This window comes from Scyliorhinus canicula, chromosome 5 (assembly GCF_902713615.1).
Source record: "Scyliorhinus canicula chromosome 5, sScyCan1.1, whole genome shotgun sequence".
In the NCBI taxonomy this organism is placed as follows: Eukaryota; Metazoa; Chordata; class Chondrichthyes; order Carcharhiniformes; family Scyliorhinidae; genus Scyliorhinus; species Scyliorhinus canicula.
This window is the reverse complement of record NC_052150.1, coordinates 16,141,295-16,155,707: the sequence shown is the minus strand read 5'-3', so window position 1 is coordinate 16,155,707 and position 14,413 is coordinate 16,141,295. Positions and strand designations below refer to the sequence as shown.

General features: G+C 42.2%; 1 protein-coding gene across 1 annotated transcript in view; it reads right to left on the bottom strand.

The window, feature by feature from the left end:
- Positions 1-233: 233 nt before the first annotated feature.
- LOC119965794 (LYR motif-containing protein 4) overlaps positions 234-14,413 on the bottom strand; it is a 255,891-nt gene continuing 241,711 nt past the window's right edge. Inside the window, exon 3 of the mRNA XM_038796636.1 lies at positions 234-605. Coding sequence (XP_038652564.1) covers positions 552-605 — 54 coding nt within the window. The 3' untranslated portion in view covers positions 234-551. The remainder of the gene's footprint in view (positions 606-14,413) is intronic.

Here is a 14,413-nt window from a genome sequence, read left to right as displayed (position 1 = left end):
TATATTCATTCCAATGGTATGCAGTTAAAAATTAATTCAGTATTTGTAATGATGGAAGATTATTTATTTAAAGTATCAGGATATTTTGACGCAGTACCATGCCATCAATAGTGCGAAGGGCAGGTTTAAAAATAAAGTGCCCCATTTCAAAACTAGGACACTTACCGTATCAATGTAAGTATTTGCAGAGATTATTCTAGTGCAAAACATTAACCAAGTGTATACACTTCAAATACGTGTCATTAGTGCATTTATTTTCAGTTATTTTATTGGATATGCAGAGGATGAGCTTTAACCAAAAATACATTGTCTTGTCACTGTCCAAAATTGTATACATTTAATATTGTCTAGCTGACATGTGCAATTGCTCCAATATCCCAAATATTGGGGATCACTGACACTATATAACTAAATTCCGGTGCAATTAACTGAAGAGATGACATTGATGTGCAAGTATTACCATTAGAATCTTTTACAATACGCAGCGAGAAAGAAACTTTAGTTCTTTGACTCCTTTTTCAAACATTTTTGTTGCCTCTCAATGCACGGTTTCACTGATTTTCAATGATGAGCTTTTGCGTGGTGTACAAATGACTGATGAGCACCTGAAGAATAAAACAGAAGCAGCATTATAACATTCTGACAAAGAAACACAGTTTTAATTCATCAGCATACCTGTTGCAAAGTTAGTGCTATGTGGCTCCTTGCCTCCGAGCCTGAGAGCAAGTCACTTATCTGCTCTTTTAATCTCAGAGTGCATATGGCCTGGAAAAATTAGCATAGGAAGAAAAAGAGGGAGGTAATAGAGGAATTTTAAACCTCAAAATAGAACCCCATTATAGATGTCTACCGAGGTTAAACTGGACCCGGGCTCTCGGGAGGCCATATTCGGGGTGTTGGAGGCAGATGTTGTAGCCTTCGCCCGAAGGTGGATCCTGTGGAGATCAACCTCTCCACCCTGTGCCCTGGCGTGGCAGGGGTACCTGCTGGAATTCTTGACGCGTGAAAAGGTCAAATTTGAACCGAGGGGAAGGATGGAGGGGTTCTACAATTCATGGGCGTTATTCATTATGCACTTTCAACAATTGAATCACATCGAACATTGGGGGGAGCTGAGAGGGTTGGGGGGAGAGGGACTGTGTATGTTAATGGTGACTATGGGTGATTCCTGATTCCTTTTTGTCATTTGTTTATGTAAACATGCGGGATAATGTTTGGGTTTGGTGGGAGGATGGGATCATTGTTATTGATATGGAGATTGACATTATATTCGTTGCTGATTATTGGGTGTAAATTTGGGAGAAAATGTGAAAAAGGAAGAGGATTAAAATATTTACAAAAAAAAAATAGATATCTACTAGAGTTTCATCCTGCCTATCAGGAAGTGCCTCTTTATTTTTTAAAAAGGGTTCTTTAAACACATTGGGTGGGATTTTCCTTTCCTGCCCACTGTGGGAATTATTTGGGGGGGTGGGGGGGGGGAAAGAGACAGAAACTTTGACGCTTCAGCAAAAGGTCCATTGACTTCGGGTAAGAATTTCAGGACTGGAAAATCTTGCCCATTGATATACTTTTGCCACATTGATATAATACAACCAACTCAAGGTTACAAGATGTACTAGAACTTATTTTCCTCAACTATTCAAAGTACACAGTCAACCAGTTTATAAAGGTACTGAGGAAGTGCCAGCTCCGATTGTACCATGAAGAATTTTCGAATGGGAGCTGTTTGCTGGCCACTGCATACATCAGTCCAGTAGTTTTTGAGCATACTTTCAGTCTAGTTTGAAGTAGCAGTAGGTAGTAGTTTGCCATAACACTGGGTGCAATACCTGAAAGACCTAGGAACAGCCGTGAAAGAAGGTACAACTTAAATCAGGTGCCATGTACATAAGCAACAAAATGCATACGATGAATATTGCCGAGTACCTGACTTCAGATTTGCTGCTCACGTATGCCTACATGCAGATAACCACACAGCCATTTAACTGCTGGCCATATACTCGCTTAGGACACACGACACAGCTGTAAATCAAACTGAAAACCTTGTAGCATTTACATTTTCAATATGCTCCACACATAAATGTCTGGTAGGTTTTAGCCGTGGTTAAGTGATAACACTCCTGTCTATTATTAAAATTATTGTATATTCAAGTTTCAGTCTTGAGATTTGAGCACATATTTTAAGCTGACACTTCACTGCAGTACTGAAGGAGCAAGACACCATTGAATTAGGTTAAACTAGAGCCCCCATCTGCCCTCTCAGGTGGATACGAGATTCCACAGCATTGAAGAAGAGCAGGGTGGTGCTTCCAATATTCTTTATTTCTGGTTCTTTGAACGCTTGTGATGTAGAGCGTAGGAATGGATTGCACATGCGCAGATCGCTTTTCCTGCACTGTGCGTTCTTTTCGCAACTGTGCATGCGCGGCTTCTTGTGCATGCGCAAAACACTGTTTCGCCAGTTTGCGTTTTCTCAGGAACTGCGCATGTGTGGCTCATTCCGCAAGATGGCTGCCAATCAAAATTGCCGTTTGCTTCTGTTGCAAGCCTACCTTTGCCTCGTGGTGAGTATAGGCGCCAGTTTTACCGATTTCTGTTGTGTTCACCTCGCAGTAGTTTTCAAACTTGTCCAGGACTGTCTTGAAGTTTCTCTTGTCCTGCCCTTTGAAGCACTTGAAGGAGTTGAAAATTTCTGTTGCACTTTCACCCGCAATGGTGAGTAGAAGATCTATCTTCTCAGCATCGGCCACGCCATCTAGGTCGGATGCAACCATGTAAATCTCAAATCTCTGCTTGAATGCATGCCAGTTGGCACTGAGATTGCCGTGGTACCTGAGCTGCTGAGGAACCGGAATCTCGATCATCTTGCCTGGATGCTGTTGTTGGTAGTCACGAATCTTGCTGAGTTGAACTATATAGATTCAACAGGCACGCCTCGTATCATGTTGTGTTATGTATTCTGGGATAACACAGGCTGCAACTCGATGCAGCTTTGACCAAAGGATACTGCAGACTTTGAAGTAAGTTCAATGTGATTTATTGAACCATTAGCACAGTTCTCTATGAGTTCGACTCTCCTGCTAATCTTGCTATAGTAACTCAGTCTAACTAACCAGTCTGCTCTAATCCATGTGGTGGGTGTGATGCTTCTGATCTGCCCCTGTCCTACTTTCTGAGTGTCGCCTGTGGAAAGAGTCAGAGCATGTGTGCCCTGTCCTTATATATGGGTTGTGTAATGCCCCCTTGTGGTAGTGTCACCTCTGGGTGTCTTGACTGCCCATTGGTCGTGTCCTATTCTATATGTTCATTAGCTGTATGTCTGCATGTCATGACGTCTCTGGTGCTCCCTCTAGTGTTTACTTAGTCGTAGTGTATTTACATTAACCCCATGTGTATTTACAGTGATGCATATCACCACAAAAACCAAATGGAGCAACATCTGTACCTGTTCATGGCTTCTATTAACATGCATTTCTATTTCACCTCCTATTCAAAAGAGGGGTGAATAATTGATTCAGACAGTTCTGTGTATGGGTGATTTTAAAAAAAAGTTTGGCATCAGCAAATCCAAAGATGTGGACAGGTTGGGTTATGGGGATAGGGCAGGGGAGTGGGCCTAGGTAGGGTGCTCTTTCGGAGGTTGGTGCAGACTTGATGGACCGAATGGCCTCCTTCTGAACTTTAGCGATTCTATGGAGACAGCCAAGAGTAGTACTCTCTTCCTTTCTCATTTGAATCTCACTAGCAGGAATGATAAAAAATGGAGTATTCCCCCTGTAAGCTAGTTTCCATGATCATCTTTCAAGAAGGCTTTCTATTTCTCTGATTAAAATACTTAACCTACATGTTTAGTTTCTCAAAGAAAAACCTCCCAGAACTTACTAGCAAGATTATTTTCCCACAATATTCAGAACAGTGGTCATATAGATGCAGACCTGTTTGACATCATAGTCACAGATTTCACTGAGGGGGAGTTGCAATTTAGTGCCCCCAAGGAAAGAAACATCCCGTCTGGACTGAGTGCGCTGAAATGTCACCTTCTGAGTTGTGGGAATCAATGTTTTACTACCAATTGTCTAATTTGAATTCATTGGCACAAGAACACACTATATAAATTATGTGACTTTTTGTTTCCAATTCATAGTTGACCAAGGCTGCTTAATATGTAGCCAAATATTGCAGATCTAAATTGTTTGGAACCGAGCATTGACAAGAGGCACAAGTGGTTTGGATTGGAGACCCATGGTCTGCATATAGTAATTCTGCGCATCCAAAATACACCTGTTTTAGGGAAGAAAAGAAAAATGGCCCTTGCCTTATCTGTTTTAAGCAGCCAGGAAAACTCATGGCTATAGGCTTCTGTAGTAGTCTGGTTCCTTTCAGACTGAGTCTCCCTGCTCCAGCCTCATCACTGTTCATTTGGTTTAGCTCAGTTGGCTCAACAGCTGGTTTGTTATGCAGAACAAGGCCAGCAGCGTGGGTTCAATTCCTGTACCAGCTGAGAATTCTGAATTCTCCCTCTATAACCTGAACAGTGGCGACTAGGGTTTTTTTAATAGAGTAACTTCATTGCAGTGTCAATGTAAGCCTACTTGTGACAATAAAAGATTATCATCTTCCAGTCTTGCATCAATAGTCAAATTTATGCACAGGCAAAGTGTGCAAGGGACAGTTAACATGAACCCAGTACATGGAAGTGCAGAAAGTCAGCATTGGTCAATTGAGGAGACAGAAGAAGAGCAGGGCCAGGCCATCAGATAAGTATCCTCCCACAGTACCATACATCACAATAACACAATAGTAGACAATAAACAGGAGCTGAAGGGTTCAGAGCCAACAGCAGTCAGACCAGTTTGAGCAGTGTTGAGATCAATTGAGACCTGCAGGAGATGGCTACTCATCTTTGGGATGATGTGAAAATGGGTTCCAAAATTGACCAGCCGTTAAGAAAAGTTCACCATATACCACACATATTTATTGCCAAAAATCACTTACTTTGTGAAGTGGGTATTTTTTCACTGTATATTAGCAAACTTAAACTGATGGAGATAATTTACCATGTTCATCTCTGCCTCTGAAGATAGCGTGAGATGGATTGTTTTTGAATTTTGAGAATATTGGGGTATTCTGTATGGGAGATTGTGTATGTGAGTATATGTGTGCGCATTAGGAAATATATAGGGACTTAGCTTTTCAGCTGTTAAATTTCAGAGGGTCGTTGAAAGGGACTTTTACAACACATAGGTTACTCAGCAAACAATGGAACATTATTAAATTTTATTCAACCCAAAAGTGGAGGCAAGAGGGAAAACATGAAAGGTTTTTATAATTTGGTAAAGTTGATTCAAAGAGGTGCAGGGTACAACTGAATCAGAGAATGAAGGGGAAACGTCTAAGGAAATATGTTGAGCTAAGTTATGGTAGCTGTGTTGGAGGAGATTTCCTGAGACCAGTCCTGTGCTGAGAGAAGGTCTGAAATCTGAACCAGCCAACCAATGTGACTAGAAAACGTTTTGTTTCAGAATGCAGTTTGCTTTTTGAACTTTGTGGAATTCCACAACATAGTGGAATATATTGAGAAGTCATGTGGGATATTTTTACTAAAGTGCTAGCAGTTTTTGCCTTGGGTAATATATAGGGATATTGTAGTTAAAAATTATAAAGGGGTTATTGCCAAACAATTTGTGTATTTTGGTTATATAGACATACAGAGAATTTTCAGTGCTGAAGGAGGTCATTCAGCCCATCGAGTCTGCATTGGCCCCTGCAAAGAGCACCCCACTTAAGCCCACACCTCCACCCTATCCCCGTAACCTCATCTAACGTTTTTGAACACTAAGGGCAATTTATCATGGCCAATCCACCGAACCTGCACATCTTTGGACTGTGAGAGAAAACTGGCAGAGCACCCTGAGGAAACCCACGCAGACAGGGGGGAGAAAGTGCAAACACCACACAGACAGTTACCCAAGTCGGGTATCGAACCTGGGACCCTGGAGCTGTGAAGTAACTGAGCTAACCACTGTGCTACAGTGCTGCCCACTTTTTGTTTTCATTTGCGTCATGAACAGCTGCTAAGAGACAGTCCTGTAGAGACAGGAGCCATCCTTAGTGGTGAGTTTTCGATACACTCCCTTACTGCTCAGATACTCATCCATGGTCACTTAACTCAGAGACTTCTGGCCAAAATACTTTCTAACCCCCTGGTGCATTTCTGCACCCTACCATAAGGCACCATATATATAGTTTTCCTTCTTTAAAAAAAAATGTTTAAAAATATAGGTTGAATTTAAGCCATGTACTTTAAAAAAAAAAGTAAGACACCCTTTCTAAAGTGAAAAATATTTCCCCCCTCCCTCCCTAGCTCTGGTTGCCAGAGGTGTAATGTTTTGTAAGACTATTTTAACTCTGTAACTTGAATCCTGTGTGCTCAATTTATTTTCTTCTTGCTAATAAATCTTTCAATTTTTAATATTCTACAAGTGCTATTAGAGTTTCATGGCTTCTAGGATTAGTAGCTCTTTCTTCCTCGATTTAAAAAAAAAGTTTATGATCAGAAGACAGGTTACCCTCTGGCACTTAGCTTGCTCAGCAAATAACATTGGTTTTGGTTGTAACACTAAGCAGAGGTAATGTTTATCCCTTTAGTTTGTAAACAAAACATCACAATAACTAATGGACAGATTTCAACCAAGCTTGCTGCACAGATAGGATATGACCCAAGGAAGAACTGATTAGTTTTACGCCAAGATGTAGATCCAGGTCCTAGAATTTTTTAAAGGATCCACTAACATTGGGATACGGGGAGAATTGACTTTTTCTTCGAATATTGTGGATTGTCTCATCTGCTGTGGTGGAATTTATCGCAGCTGTCAAAATGGGTGCAGAGTTTTCAGAGCTAATTGTTGGATGTGAATCAGCTCGACACCTCCTCAGTGAGATAGAAGTTCTTAATTAAAATATTTTTTCAGCTATGTAGTTACAAAGTATTACCCAGACAGGAACAAGTCTCAAGGAATAACCGTGTAATTGTAATAATGTTAGTGTTAACAGTGTGGCAGATGTACATGCTCTATTGAGAGCCCTCTTCACTTGTATTGCATTGTGCTTGCCTGTGGTCATCACACGCATTGACAAATCAAATCAATGTCATAGTAAGGTCGGTTGGGAGCTTGATTCCAGACACATTCCAAAAATTCAATGGAATGCACAATTTTCTGCCTGCAGTTTCAAACATTAAAAAAAACTCTACCTGCCGGTGTTGTGGTTCAGAGATAGTGTGGTTTAAAACAAGTTACATTTTATACATTTGCATGTTTCAGCAGGTAGGCACTGCTCAATTATTTATGGAAAGAATGCTGGCTGATTTTCTTTTCCATAGCCCAAGAATGGCAAAAAGATTGAGAAAGTGCACGAATAAGGAAACTGGGTTGACATAATAAAAATGGCGACTTGGGTAAGCTGCAGTACTTAAAATTCTCTTATGTGGTTGGTAGAGTTTCTTCCTCCTGATTCCAACATGTTTCCAATGAAGGATGTGACCCTCTAATATTTTAACTATTTTCTCTTCTAGAGGGAAAAATACTGAACATCACAGCATGACCTACTCAAGAATATGCACTTTGTTCCTGTGCTGCAGTTACATAACTACTTAACCCAACTCTGAGGAAATACATGAAATATTGTCTTCAAACCATAGCTTTCAAGTCGAACCAATTTTGAATGACATGGCCCACTCCTGCTCCCATTTCTTGTATTCTTTCAAGGAATAGATATTCCTAGATTTAATTCAAACTACTTTAGCAATTTCTTTCCTCTACAAACTTAGAAGGCCACAAGGGGAAATTCAGTATCCTTACCACAATACCATCACGCAGCAACTTTGGTATGTATAGCTGATCCACATTTTGTGGGACATATACCCAAGGAGCCATCAAAGACGTGATAATCAAGAACTCTCATCCTCTATATTCTTAAGAAACTGGCATTCTTTGTTCAATTTATCAACAGTATTAACATAAAATTCATTTAAAAATAATGTTAAAACCCAAATTTACAGTATCAGCAATCCAATCCTAAACAAACGAAAGGAATTTGATGCACGATAAAAAGAAGATACATAAACCAGCAGTGGCACTCACTAAATTTTGAAAATAAAGCTTTACTCAATCATGTTTTATGCAATCATGGACCAAGTTCACTTGTGGTGCAAGTTTCCTCTGAATATTACCAAATCTGCATGTATTACATTTGTGCCAACAACCTTTTATTGAAAATGTGTTCCCATGTCTCTCTGCCAACTCTATTTCTTTATTTACAATTGTTCAGTTAAAAGTGACAGCAAATAGGCACCTTGCCCTCAAGCTTTTGCCATTGTTGCTCGAATCAGCGACATGGAGGTATTCAACATAAGCCCAAGCTAAAGAGTTCACTAAAGGCTCTTTCACATTGGAGATCTTGTTTCTGGAAATATACCTCCAATGAGCTGCCTTGTGCTTTTACAGTCGTTGGCAAGAACCACTACCCTTGGCGCAGTGGTTAGCACTGCTGCCTCAAGAGGCCGAGGTCCCAGGTTCGATCCCGGGTCACTGTCCGTGGAGAGTTTGCACATTCTCACCATGCCTGTGTAGGTGTCACCCCCACAACCTAAAAAGATGTGCAGGGTAGATGAATTGGCCACGTTAAATTGCCCCTTAATTGGAAAAAATAATTGGATAATCTAAATTTTAAAAAAAGAACCACTGCACTTTGTACATTCCTTCACTGACACAATCAAGATTTCAATCGTCTTGAGATTTAGGAGATAAAATCACAGATAAAAATCTTTAATTTTCCGCTCCATGGCATAGCTCATCATGGCGCTATCATGCTGCAAGCCTGTCCCCATGTTGTCAATTCTAAAATTACATCGTCATTAGCAGGGAATATGTTAGCGAGAAGTATTGCTTTCCATTTTAATACTGATTACAATCAAGAACATGGTTCAATATTGAAGCACTACGCTTCCGATTAAATGGTCATTTTTGAAAAAGCTTAAGTTTCTGTTTTTATTTCTGCAAAAGTCAGTTGCTGCTGTGTATCTGATAAGCCTAGCTTAATATTGCAAATGCTCATCTGTCAATTGCTCATCAACATACTAAGGCATGCTATCTGGTATAACTATTACTTAAGCTCAAGTTTGTCCAAAAGCATAAGACCATAAGACACAGAACAGAATTCGGCCACTTGGTCCATCAAGTCTGCTCCATTCAATCATGACTGATATTTTTCTCGTCCCCATTCTGCCTTCTCCCCATAACCCCTGATCCCCATATTGATCAAAAACCTATCTATCTCTGTCTTAAAGACTCAGTGATTTGGCCTCCACAGCCTTCTGCGGCAAAGAGTTCCACAGATTCACCACCCTCTGGCTGAAGAAATTCCTCCTCATCTCTGTTTTAAAGGATCGTCCCTTTAGTCTGAGATTGTGTCCTCGGCTTCTAGTTTTTCCTACAAGTGGAAACATCCTCTCCACATCCACTCTATCCAGGCCTCGCAGTATCCTGTAAGTTTCAGTAAGATCCCCCCTCATCCTTCTCAACTCCAACGAGTACAGACCCAGAGTCCTCAACCGTTCCTCATACGACAAGCTCTGCCAGAGATCATTCTTGTGAACCTCCTCTGGACCCTTTCCAAGGCCAGCATATCCTTCCTTAGATATGGGGCCCAAAACTGCTGACAAAACGCCAAATGGGGTCTGACCAGAGCCTTATGCAGCCCCAGATGAAAATCCCTGGTCTTGTAGTCTAGCCCTCTCTACATGAATGCTAACATTGCATTTGCCTCCTAACTGCCGACTGAACCTGAACGTTAACCTTAAGAGAATCATGAACAAGGACTCCCAAGTCCCTTTGTGCTTCTGATTTCATAAGCATTTCCCCGTTTAGAAAATAGTCTATGCCTACATTCCTGCTTCCAAAGTACATAACTTCACACTTTCCTACATTGTATTTCATCTGCCACTTCATTGCCCACTCTCCTAGCCTGTCCAAATCCTTCTTCAGCCCCCCCTGCCTCCTCAATGCTACCTGTCCCTCTACAGGGGCGGGATTCTCCGACCCCCCGCCGATCGGAGAATCGCCGGGGGCCAGCTTCAACCCTGCCCCCGCCGTGTCCTGAAGTCTTCGGCACCGGAGATTCGGTGGGGGCGGGAATTGCGCCACACAAGTCGGCGGGCAGCCCCCGGCGATTCTCCGGCCCGCTATGGGCCGAAGTCCCGCCGCTGTCATGCTGGTCCTGCCTGTGTGGATCAAACCACCTACCTTACTGGCGGGACCAGGCGGCGCGGGCGGGCTCCGGGGTCCTCCGGGGGGGGGGGGGGGGGCGTGGGGGCGATCTGGCCCCGGGGGGTGCCCCCCACGGTGGCCTGGCTCACAATCGGGGCCCACCAATCGGCGGGCAGGCCTGTGCCGCGGGGGCACTCTTTTCCTTCCGCATTTGCCATGGTCTTCACGATGGCGGAGGCAGAAGTGACCCCATCCCCTGCGCTTGCACGGGGATGATGTAAGCAGCTGCTGATGCTCCGGTGCATGCGTGGACTTCCGCAGGCCGGCGAAGTCCCTTCGGCCCTGGCTGGCATGGCGCCAAAGGCCGTTCCCGCCAGCCGGCGGGGCGCCAACCACTCCGGCGCGGGCCTAGCCTCTCAATGTCAGGGCTTGGCCCCTAAAGGTGTGGAGACTTCCGCACCTTCGGGGCGGCCCGACGCCAGAGTGCTTCACGCCACTCCATCACGCCGGGACCTCCCGCCCCGCCGGGTAGGGGAGAATCCCGGCCCAGATCTTTCTATCATCTGCAAACTTAGCAACAGTGCCTTCAGTTCCTTCTTACGGATCATTAATGTATATTGTGAAAAGTTGTGGTCCCAGCACAGACCCCTGAGACACACCACTATTCACTGGCTACCATCCTGAAAAAGACCCCTTTATCCTCACTCTCTGCCTTCTGCCAATCAGCCAAATCCTCCCCTTCTTGTAAAGAAACAAGGGTTATATCGATACCGGGTTGTTAAACATTATACAAAATGTTCATGCAAAATCAAAACTTTGTGATAATCAAATTATAAACATTTCTACAGAATTTACAACAGCTTAAACATTAAAAAAAACATTGTTCTACTGTTTCCTACATCCATTGCACAGTGCAGAACACATTTAATTTCCAATAATATTCAAAACTTGAATGGTAAACGTACGAAAAAAGATGTCTAGAAAAGACATTGTCACATGGTGTGACTTGTGCTTTAGTGATATTTATAATTTTAGTGGCTGACCAAACATATACTGAACTACTTAAAAATGATTTTAAAAAAGACAAATATTGATGAAAAATGGCTGCCAGAGGTTACCTGATGTCTGATATTGCTAGTGACCAGTTTCTGCAAAGTTCCAATGTGAAATACAATTCAGACATGCCCAGACACCCTCAAAGAATTCCAAGCCTGAGAATGTGAAGAAGTACTTAAAAGGTATTTACTTAAAAATGTACCGGATCTAATATTTATATTTCTATAAGACTACCTCTCCAGTGGAGACAGACCATTACTACAAAAATGGTTAAATGGAGACAAGTCTTTCTATCACATCAAGATGGATAATGACTCATTCAAGCAGTTAATAGTTAGGACATTATAGAATCTACTTGACCCCGGCCATGAAATAAAAGAAACTGTTGGTTCAGACATCAGATGAACATGTTTTTTCTGTAATCAGATGGAGACAGAAGTCATGTAACTAAAGTAACAATTTTGAAATCTCTTTAATACTAGCGGCTAAAGACTTAAGCCGTTCAGTTCCCTGGAAAAGCTGACAATGAAACAGTAAGGAGCTCCCTTTCTTTTCACAACCCAAGTTAAGGCCCTCTTACAGCATAAAAATCCAGCACAGAGATAGTGAATTTTCAATCAAAAGGAATCTCAGATGCAAAACTCACCACCTTCTGGAAGACATGGATAAAAAATAAATTGTCTCCCCCCCTCCCAATTGAAGTTACATGGGCTTCAACTCAACTCCTGGAATCTAAAGGAACAGAAACATTTCTGCATTCAGTGACCAGCCAAGGACTCAAACAGTGAGCTCTCACGTTTGTTATCTTTCAGCATTGAACTTTAATTTAGCTACAGTATAATTTGTAAATATTTAAATCTTGAATTGTGTGCATGTGGGTCATGAAAGTTTGAGAAGTGCAGATTGACCTTTTTAAAAGATTTTGTTATATTTACAAATATAATGGGCACATGGTTAACTGCTGTCTCACAGTACCAGTGACCCAGGTTCAATTCCGGCCTCAGGTTACTGTGTGGAGTTTGCACATTCTCCCGGGTTTCCTCCGGGTGTTCCGGTTTCCTCCCACAGTCCAAAGATGTGCAGGTTAGGTGGATTGACCATGCTAAATTGCCCCTTAGTGCCCAGGGATGTATAGGCTAGGTTACAGGGATAATAAGAACATGGGAATGAGGAGCAGGAGTAGTCCATCTGGCCCCTCGAGCCTGCTCCGCCATTCAACAAGATCATGGCTGATCTTTTTGTAGACTCAGCACCACTTACCTGCAATTTCGTTTCTGTTCAAAAATCTATCTTTGCCTTAAAAGCATTCAATGAGGTAGCCTAACTGCTTCACTGGGCAGGGAATTCCACAGATTCACAACCCTTTGGGTGAAGAAGTTCCTCCTCAATTCAGTCCTAAATCTTCTACCCCTTATTTTGTGGCTATGCCCCCCAGTTCTAGTTTCACCCGCCAGTGGAAACAACCTCCCTGTTTCTATCTCATCTACTCCCTCCATAATTTTATGGTGCTGTAAAATTTTCCCCTCATTTTTCTAAATTCCAATGAGTATAGTCCCAGTTGTTATGGGCCAGGGTTTAGAGAACCCCAATGTGTATCATGGAGTTTACCTGGCCCACAACTTTTAATAGATTATGGTTTGGGGAGCACATGGCCCACTCTACAGGTGTGGTACAGCAGAAATGGAAAAATAATTTTTAAAGCAAAACAATGTTTATTCTGTGAACTCAAGTTAACCTTTTTAAAACATAGTAAACATCTGAGCAACCATTAATTCAAATACAACCCCCAAAGAATACAACACTAAGTAATCCTTAAGCTGCCCTTTTAACATCCATAAGACTTTAAAAATACCTCTAAACAGAAGCGCATCAGGATAAAGTCACTACTGAGAGCAGTCATTGGTTTTAAATCACCAAAGGATCGATTTACAGTTTTTAGATTACAGAGAGAGAGAGACTAATACCCCTTCTGGCTGTGACTGCAGCAACCCAACTCTGAAAACAAAACTAAAACACAACAGCCTAAAACAAAAGTAAAAAGCTGACAGACAGCCCAGCAGCCTGCTCAAAAATGAAAGTAAAAGCTGACAGACAGCCCAGCTCCATCCACTCTCTGACATCACTACAGTAGTAAACACCCATTTCTTAAAGGTACTCTCACTACAGATATTTATATACATACCCATTTATAAACACCCATTTCTTAAAGGTATTCTCACATGACACAGTCTACTCAGTCTTTCCTCATAAGCCAATCCTCTCAACTCCGGAATCAACCTAGTTAATCTCCTCTGCACACCCTCCAATGCCAGTACATCCTTTCTTAAGTATGGAGACCAAAACTGTACACAGTACTCCAGGTGTGGCCTCACCAGCACCCTGTACATCTGCAACATAACCTTTCTGTATTTAAACTCCATCACTCTAGCAATGAAGGACAAAATTCCATTTGCCTTCTTAATTACCTGCTGCACCTGCAAACCAACATTTTGCGTCTCGTGCACAAGGACATCCAGGTTCCTCTGCACAGCAGCATGCTGCATTTTTTACCATTTAAATAATAGTCCATTTTGCTGTTATTCCTAACAAAATCGGTACTTGGGACTACGATGTGGTGGCCATCACGGAAACTTGGATAGAAGAAGGGCAGAAATGGTTGTTGGAGGTCCCTGGTTATAGATGTTTCAACAAGATTAGGGAGGATGGTAAAAGAGGTGGGGGGGGGGGGGGGGGGGGGGTGGCATTGTTAATTAAAGATAGTATAACAGCTGCAGAAAGGCAGTTCGAGGGGGATCTGCCTACTGAGATAATATGGGTTGAAGTCAGAAATAGGAAAGGAGCAGTCACCTGGTTGGGAGTTTTCTATAGGCCCCCCAATAGCAGCAGAGATGTGGAGGAACAGATTGGGAAACACATTTTGGAAAGGTGCAGAAGTCACAGGGTAGTAGTCATGGGTGACTTCAACTTCCCAAACATTGAGTGGAAACTCTTTAGATCAAATAGTTTGGATGGGGTAATATTTGTGCAGTGTGTCCAGGAAGCTTTTCTAACACAGTATGTAGATTGTCCGACCAGAGGGGAGGCCATAT